We start from the raw sequence: 9560 nt of genomic DNA, 5'->3' as shown, positions 1-9560 counted from the left end.
TCACTACACCCCGTGAGGTAGGGAAGTGCTGTTATGCCCATTTTACAGATGGGGAACGGAGTTACAGAGAGATGAGGTGACTCATACTGGAAGTCTGTGGCAGAGTAGGGAATCGAGTGCAGGTCTCCCAGGCTAGCACCCTGCCCACTGGATCATCATTCATAGTGAGATATAAAATGATCTTCGAGGCTGGTCCTGCAAACATTATCCCAGACTATGGTGTTTACTGAAGTCACTAGGACTACTCACAGTAGTGAGTATTACAGCTAAAACATTTTAAAGTGACTAGCACTTCTAAGTTTTTTAGTTCTGGAGTGCTTATCTGGAGACTCCTTAAAGGAGCCTATCTGAAATCAGCCCCTCTGAAAATCAGGTCCCTCTGAGGAGTCTCAGAATGGGTGCTCAGGCACTCCAAATCACTAGTCGCTTTGGAAAATCTTGCCTGTATTTGGTAGTAAGGATTTGCAGGACTGGCGCTTTAGTTGGCAATACTGTGTATCTGCTTTCAAAACACCGTCAAATGTGATCAAAAGGTGTCTTGAAATACCCAAGCGTTAGAGTTGAAATGACTCAGCCATATAGCTTAGCATAAAGATGTAATGTATATACTTTTTTTAACCCCTGGAATAGCATTATGTAGCTACACAGTTTAGGGCTGGTTTGGTTTTAACAGAGCACCATTATAAACATAGAATCATAGAAGATTAGGGTTGGAAGAGACCTCAGGAGGTCATCTAGTCCAATCCCCTGCTCAAAGAAGGATGAACACCAACTAAATCATCCCAGCCAGGGCTTTAGCCAAACAAAAATGCTTTGTTTGAACACTAAAGCACACTGTAGGTCTAGGTCTCCAATGGGGTTAACGTAATGTAAAGTCAGATTGTTCTAAATAGCTCTTTGGTTCTAGCATTGGTTTGTTAGATCAAAATTAGAGGAAATAGCATTACTACAGATGAAAGCCAAGGCTGTGTCCATTTGTAGTTCTAATAATTGTATTCTCTAAATGTAGTTCTGGTGTCTACTTTTCTTTTCCAGGAAAATCTCTTTTCCAGTCCCTTTGTAATGCCTTTTTTCAGCAGGTTCTGAATGCATTTGAGCAGAATCTTGCTAGCAGTCTGCATATAGTATCAACCATTTTCAAGGACATGGAAGCATCTGTACACTCCCATTTTCACAACAGTGACCCTTTGATTAAAAAAAGCAACCCTAGAAAAAATGATGTGAATGTTTTGTTGTTCCTTTCTATAACAACACCTATATTCCAATATTGCCTTCATAACGCAATAGACAACAAGGGGAAAAAACAGGAAGAAATACAGCCTAAAGAACATAAAATTTATTAGGGTCACTGACTGCAGAGCAGCAGATGCAAGCATATAGCTTTGTATTTTTTACAGTTACTGTATTTGGCACAACTCAGGATACAAAACGGACAGTCTGTTTACAAGCACAGCAATGCATACATAACCACGACATAAATATAGTTCAAGTGTCTTTCAGTGAGATGCTATAGTCCTCATTTAATGCTTAGAAGCTCAGAAGGCTGCAGAAGTCAAAGTGAATTAATCTGTAACCTGACTAACTCTGACTCTGTTTTCTGCTTATCAAAATATACCATGCATCATTTTGTTGGACACATCATTTATGGATGATTAAAGTTGTAGACTGCCAGGAGAGGTTAGCCAGATGAAAAGAATATTTGAAGAAAATTTTCAAAAGCTAATCGATGAAACATATATTATGTATGGCTATTTTCTGCTAAAATGTGTATGTGGATATTAATTCTCATGAAAGTGAGGACCTAATAGCAGAGGTTTAAGGTAGATGTAGTGTGAGGATGCACTGTGCACTGTTTCCCCACAGAGGTCTGAATGCCCCTAAGGCGGATTCTATTCTTCAGTGAGCTAATCAGCTCTGTACCTGGTCTCAGGTCAAATGTCCTATTTTTGTCCTGAATGTCCTCTTTGGAGAAAGTAAAGGCATGTTGCTCTTGGCCAAGATTTTCAAAAGTCACTAGTGATTTTAATTGCCTCAATTTTTGGATGCCCAACTCAGGACACCTTAGAGGAGCCTGTTTTTTCAGAGGGTAGCTGCTCAGCACTTTATGAAATTCAGGCCTGTCTGAAGGGTTTCAAGTTGGACATCCAAAGAGTGGATTTACTTGTTACTTTTGAAAATCTTGGGATACTAAATACAGGCTATCTTGAGAATCGGGAATCTGTGCAGACACCTAGTGCACACCCATACATTAATATGTTTAGACATTATTTTCTATTTATATCTCAAATACATGCTATGCCTGTCCCCGTTTTTTCTGAGTTCACTTTAACCAGAAAGGCACAAAACTGCAATCGTAACTGTTGCTGTATTGCTTAGCTTGTTCATGCAACCATGTGTCCTTTTTAAAATCTCACCAGGCAACAATTGGCATCCTGCAATTGGCTCCCACTTCTAAATGTACTTAATCCTGGCCTGTAGTTAGAGCTCTGCAGGTATGCACTGCATTCATTTATAAATTGAAAATTTCACAAGACCTTGCTACTCAGTTAAGGGGAAATGATTGCCATTTCTGTCAGCAATAATGGGTTCCCACTATGGCCTGGGTAAAATTTTAGCAAAGAATAGAATTGACAATTTTTTCTCTGGTAAAATTTTGCTAATTTTTATAAGATTGGATCTCTCTCCCCCACCTCCACCCCCAGCAATATAGTAGGTTGTCTGGCTGAACAAACTGGTGGGTCCCGCTTCCCATAGTGGCCCGAGACCCCTGGGCCGCTCTTACCACAGCCCAGCTCCAGCTTCTGGCCTGGCCAGGGGGCAGGGCCTTGTGGGAAGAGGAGGAGCTTTTGCCTTTTGAAAATGTGGTCACCCTAACTTAGAATAGCACAGGGAGTGAAATAAAATTTCTGTTTTATGTGTTTGGATGTTAGCAACTCTTGCAGAGAAAAGCTAGGAGCTGGTATGTTCATAAAAAACTGGTTTTCAGCTATTTTGTTTTAAAATATATATCAGTCTTGCCAACCCCAAGCATCCAGAAGTCATAGATATGTAGTGCTTGAGAAGCTATCAAGTTCAGCTCCCTGCACTGACTTTTTATGAGTCAGGTCCCCAAAATCATGAGATTGGCTAAAAACTATGAGATTTAAAATGTGAGTGAGAGAACGTTATTTTCATTTGCCTTCTGGTTCTTGAGATTTTAGAGAATCTCATTTTCAATCTTTTCTCTGCAACGATGAGGGCTAGGGTCTTACTTTAAAAAAAATGAAAAGCTGAGATTCTTACCCAATCATGTAACTCCATGATCTGGGGCTTGAAGGAAAACATCATGAGATTTGTGATAAAAATCATAAGAACTAGCAACCCTACAGTCATTTGCAATATAAAGTTAGGGTTTCCTTTCCTTATTTGACTCAAGTCTCTTTATACTGGTAGCTCACTTACAAAGCAACTTTTCTGATTCATTAATATCTTTAGTGGTACATGCTGTCCACTAAGAACACTGATTCCTTTTTCCTTCCCAAATATACTATCTAAATAACACAAACCCATGTTACATTCTGTCCACATGGACCTGGTGTGACATGAAACATGCCAATGTGGTATAACCTTAAACTTGGGTTTCTAAAAAGTGAAGTTCTAAGAACTGGGACTGACACAAATATGTTTCATCATTTTAATCAACATTTCTTTGTTTTACAAATATGTGAGAATAGACAAGAACCAGGTCCTGCAAGCCTTTATTCATCTGAAAAATCACACACACACACACTCATTGCTACCACTGTCCCTTTCTCAATATGAATAGCTAGGTAAAAGCTTTAATTCATGCTCCACACTAACCCACTAGAGTACAGATCTGACACCAGTGTTTCTGATCAGTGACTATCAATGTTGAAAAAGGTTTTTTGTGTGGACTCCTAGTCACTACATGCATAGGATCAATGTAACCATTAGTACCCCAGGACAGTCATGCATCAGAGCCTGACCCATAGTACAATTAGGATGACGGGGAAAATGTGACTCAACAGCTATCCTTTAAAATACAGAGTCCAACACTGCACAGGGCTTTTGCCTCCGTCCTTCCTTCATATACTCTTCCCACCAGCAGTAAGACAGCTTGATCAAAAATTTATATGGCAGCCGTGTTATCTGATGGGTTTATTTAACCTCCTCTCTTAGATGTAGTGACTGAATATTTGGAGCATGGCAGCCCTAAATAATAACACTTACATGGAAGAAGTATTTGACCTATTGTCTCAGATATAATTGGCTACCTCTGCATAGCTAAGGCAAAGGCATCAGAACTGCAACAAAACCCATATATAGTCATCATTATAATTATTTAATATATTCAGTAGTCTCTACATGCATTTCAATAGACCAGTATAAAAATAGTAAACAACACAGAACATTCTCTGAAAATATGTATATACATAGAACTTCATTATTTGTACGTAAAAGAAAACACTACTGACTATGGCTATGTGTATACTAGACTCTCAGATGTCAGCTTCTGCTATTTATTTTAGTGTGGTATAAGTATCTTATTGGCCTGAATTTGGGAAGATCACATTATTCCCAAATGGCAAAATCACACCACCATTATTTATCCCACATAAACCATATGAATTACAGGGGAAAATGCTTTAGAAATCTCAGAGAACTGCATTGGTATTATTCTTAATATCCTATTTGTGAGGGAATTCTGCACCACTGCACAATGCAGAATTTGCACAGAAATTCACATTTTTACGCAATTTCCTTTCCCCCACCCCAGAAATGGGCTGTAGAGTTGCTAGCTGCTACTAGGGAGCACTGGACCCAGCAGAGCCAGGGGGAGGAAGCTAGAGGGTGCCAGACAGCTGCAGTTCCCCGGATGCCCTGAAGGAAGGAGGCACCGTGCATGAAACTCTATACAAGCCCTGGAGCCAGCATCAGGCTGTTTCTCCCTCTGGATCCCTACTCTCTGTGGCGGAGGGGTGCAAGTTTCCGGGCTGGAGGTGCAGCTGGGCTCTGGGGGTGGGTAGGGGATGCGGGTGTCTGGGCTGGGGGCAGGCCCGCAGCTTGGCTCTGGTGGGGAGGGGGTGCGTGTGAGTGTCTGGGCTGGGGTGGGGGCTGCAACTGGGCTCTGGAGAGGGAGGGGGTGTGGCTGTCTGGCCCCCCTGCTGGGCTCTAGCAGGAAGGGGCAGAGGAACTGGGTTGTTGTATGGGGCTTCCTTAACTCTACTCCTGCAGCAATTTTTGTGTGTCTGTATTGTTACAGACATTAGGCTGGCCTACATTGTATAGTTGCTGATGGTATTTCATTTCAAAATACCTAAATAATTGAAATTGGTGTGATTGTATAGTGTTATTTTGACAAATAAAATATACAGATTTTTCAGAATTTTAAAATATTGTGCACAGAATTTTAACTTTTTTGGCACAGAATTTCCCCAGGAGTAATATCCTTTCTTCAGGGTAAGCTAAACTGCCTTAATTGACAAGGGGCGAAATGTCAGACCTAGGTGCTAAATTAGCACTTAGGTATTCAGGAACCTACTGATGATTTTCATAGTCATCAATTGGGTGTCTAAATATGAAGTTAGACACTCAACTTCAGCAAAGTACAGTAGAACCTCAGAGTTACAAACACCTTAGGAATGGAGGTGGTTTGTAATTCTGAAATGTTCGTAACTCTGAACAAAACGTTACAGTTCTTTCAAAAGTTTACAACTGAACATTGACTTAAGACAGTTTTGAAACTTTACTATGAGAAAAATGCTGCTTTCCCTTAATTTTTTAGTAATTTACTTTTTTTTTTTTGTCTCTGCTGCCGCCTGATTGCTTACTTCCAGTTCCAAAGGAGGAGTGTGTTTAACTGATCACTTCTGGTGTTTGCAACTCTGAGGTTCTACTGTAAGTTGGAAAATACACCCCTGTGTGTCCAACTGTACAGGCTTGAACCGAGAAAAAAAAATTCTGCACTATATTCTTAGCTGGTGTAAATCACTGTAGCTCCACTGAAGACAATTACAGCTTCCACCATCTGTTCCTCTAACTCATTGTTTAAGAAACTTCTGCAAATGATCTAGAATGTTTTTTCTTTACACAGAAATATTGCAGTCTCCCCAAGAACTTATTCCTAACCTACCTGGGGAAGTGGACTAATTGACAGAGTAGGTGTCAACCCCACATGTGAGTCACATGCCCATGCCAAACTCATGCCAAGAAAGCCTTTACACTATCCCACCTCATAAAGTAATGAGGTATTATATATATATATATGCCACATGCACACACACAGACCAAAAGTAAAAAAATAATAGCTACACTGTACAAGCGCAGCATGAAAACATTCATTTAGACTCCAGTAATAAAAAGAGCTCAGACTCTTGCAGCATTCTAGGAGCGAGTGCAACTTTCCATGTCTCTGTTCCTACTCCCATCTCATGCCAATTCTGATACAGGTGCATTGATATCATGGTTTCTTTCAAGGATGTCACATTCTACTTTAAAGCAGAATAGAGACTTAGCCAATGAATGGTAAAGGGGATTCCAGCTAATGAATTCCTATCATTTATTTCCAGTAGCACCCCCAGTGTGTTAGGCTCAGGACAAACACAAGGCGCTGAATCAAACGTGAAAGGCTGAATAAGTGAATACATTCTTCAGACTTGCAGTCAATAGATTGCATTTTAAAACAAAACAAACCTCTTTTTAAAACGCTTCTAATAAATTGTCTTTCTGGGGTGCCCAGCTGCCAAAGCGTTCTCAGCACCTTATGAAGCACACAAATCATTTTGATTAATCAAGATGATGTTGTGCCAAAAAGTCTTTAAGCTCCTCTTTTAAATGGACTCAAATCTGTGGCACTTCTGACGTCAACAGGGCAAGGTAGTCCAGAATACTGATGCTGTGATAACCAAAAAACATTAAATGAAAAAGATGAGCTGAATTTCTTTTGCTGCTATACAACCCATTGATATGGAAGCCCCACTCTGCCTCTAGTTAGAGATGGTTCCAGACACACTGTGTCAGGCGTTTGGTAATGTACATGACACCCCGTCCATTCAAGGCTTTAAACATTACAATGTATACTTTAAACTCCATCTGCAAACTAAGAAGTGGCAAATGCAGACAGTGAGAGAGTGCATCAGCCTAATGCCCTCTGGCCATTCTCAGAAATAATCACACTCCAATGCTAGCAGTAGGGAACTGGCCTGCGTCTTAGGCAGCCTAGTATAGAATGCCTTGAAGCAGATGCCTTGAAGCAGTCCAATCCTGATGTCACAAAGGACTGTGGTATGGTATTGCACCAGTCAGGATGTAAAAGCTGGCAAGGAGTCCTGTGGCACCTTATAGACTAACAGATGTATTGGAGCATGAGCTTTCGTGGGTGAATACCCACTTCGTCGGATGCATGTGACATAAGAGCTGATTATCTTAAAAGCAGAAAACCAGCTAGACTACAGCTAATCATCTACAATTACTAGGTAGTCCAGGACTATGCTCAGCTTCCATGCTGAAGGGGCCTGCTCTCATGATACTCTCTACAAATTGCATTTCCTAGGTCTTCTCATTCTCCTCAGACCTCCTGAAGGAACCAGACCAGGGTCAGGTCCATTTTGCTACGATTTAAAGACATCTCCTGTAGGGATTTCAGACTAAGCAGATGATAAACCTCTGTGTGGAATCACCATGTAATATAAATCCACAGACAGTGGTTGCTGTATGTGTACACATGTCAAGTGTGCCGTATGCGTGTGCATGTCAGAGTACCCATGCAGTACAGCTGGACTGGCAGAAAAATTAACAAGGCTCAGAGTCCAAGGTACACAATTCTTTGGGTAACTGCAGTAGCTTTCCGGTTCTGCCTGCTTGCCACTAGCCACTTTACGCATTGGAAGAAACACTCTGATGCGGATTCCCATTCTGAGACTCATTTGTCTTGTAACTGGCCTGTGAATCATCACCAGTACCATCCGGTGATTTCAAGTCCACCTTATCCACAGGCACGGTGGCCTTAGGCAGTTTGCAAGCAAAGCAGAGGTACTTGAAACATGTCAGCAAACCTTCTGAAATACTGGATGAGAAGAGCTTTTTGCAAGGGTGGCAGAACTGGTAGAACACCAGCATGAACAGGATGGCCATGCAATAGCCAATCAGCAGCTGCAAGACTAATAAAGGGGCACACACGTACAGGTAGACATCTGTTTTATAGACATACCACAGCAAGAGGAGGAAGGCATTCTCAGTGAACCGTAGCATATAATATACAGCCAGTCCGTACCAATTTTGGGATTTGTTAATTAAGTCAGGATCATTTAGCTTCAGCTGCACTGCTGACCAGCAGAACATGTTAATGCCAGCATACAAGAAGGTGAGAAGGCACAGTACAATGGTTGTGCCCACCCTGGTCAAAGCCTTCTCTATATTTTCAGGGAAAGGGGACTTGCTTTGCCAAAAGAGAATCCAGGGGTAAAAGAAAAAGCCAAAGAAATTCAGGAGCACCACAGGCAGGACCCAGATTTGAAGCACAGAACTGAAAAGGACCAAGACTACAACCCGGGTGGCAATCTCAAAGCTTCTCCAGAGGAATATGCAGAGGTAGGCTGCAGCTTTCACGCTGATGTCATAATCATCATACTTAATCTTAATAGCCAGGATATTGCAGCGTAATGCACCATATACAATCGACAGCAGAGAAAGGACCATGAAGATGCCTGGGAAAAGAAAAGATTATGAGAACTTTCTGTTTTAGTAAATGTTAAATGCAACACATTCAGGTAGTACAAAGCAACTGGAAAGCTACTTTAACAAGCCAGCCGGGGACTTCCCTTCTCTAGTGCAGTGGTCCCCAAACTGTGGGGCATACCCCTTATAGGGCATAGAGGAATGTTTGGGGAGGGGGCGTTCAGTGGGGCCCAGGCCAGCCCTCCCGAGGCGTGGGGAGCACCACCCAGCCCCGCTCTGCCCTCAGCCCAGCTACCCCCCCAGCCGCAGCTCCACTCTAACCCCAGCCGCAGCTCTGGCCCCAGCCGCAGCTCCACTCTGCCTTCACTCTGTCTAGAGCTGCCAACTTTCTGGCTGTATAAAACCAAACACCCTTCCCCTGCCCCTGCCATTTTCACCTGGCTGGGGCAGGGGGTTGGGGTGTGGGAGGGGGCTCTGGGCTGGGAGGTAGAGCTGAGGGGTTTGGAATGTGGGAGGGGGATCAGGGCTAGTGCAGGGGGTTAGGGTGCGGGAAGGTGTTTGTGGTCTTGCTTACCTCAGGTGGCTCCCGGAAGCAGCTGGCATGTCCCTCTGGCTTCTAGGCACAGGGGCAGCCAGGGAATTCTATGCGCTGCCCCCATCTGCAGGTGACACCCCCACAGCTTCCACTGGCCACAGTTCCCAGCCAATGAGATCTGCGGAGCCAGCGCTCGGGGTGGGGGCAACACGCGGAGCCCCCTGGCCGTCCCTGCACCTAGGAGCTGGAGTACATGCTGGCTGCTTCTGGGAGCCTCATGGAGCCGGCGATGGCCGCAGTGAACCGGGCTTTTAGTGGCCTGGTCAGCTGTGCTGAGCAGAGCCTCCAG

At 43.0% G+C, this 9560-nt stretch overlaps 1 protein-coding gene across 1 annotated transcript in view; it reads right to left on the bottom strand.

Annotated features, from left to right (window-relative positions):
- Positions 1 to 1321: 1321 nt before the first annotated feature.
- Positions 1322 to 9560, bottom strand: part of XK (X-linked Kx blood group antigen, Kell and VPS13A binding protein) — a 28695-nt gene continuing 20456 nt past the window's right edge. Inside the window, exon 3 of the mRNA XM_073358189.1 lies at positions 1322 to 8705. Coding sequence (XP_073214290.1) covers positions 7876 to 8705 — 830 coding nt within the window. The 3' untranslated portion in view covers positions 1322 to 7875. The remainder of the gene's footprint in view (positions 8706 to 9560) is intronic.

The sequence above is a fragment of the Lepidochelys kempii genome, chromosome 1, assembly GCF_965140265.1.
Source record: "Lepidochelys kempii isolate rLepKem1 chromosome 1, rLepKem1.hap2, whole genome shotgun sequence".
Classification (NCBI taxonomy): domain Eukaryota; kingdom Metazoa; phylum Chordata; order Testudines; family Cheloniidae; genus Lepidochelys; species Lepidochelys kempii.
This window is presented reverse-complemented; position numbering and strand designations above follow the sequence as displayed.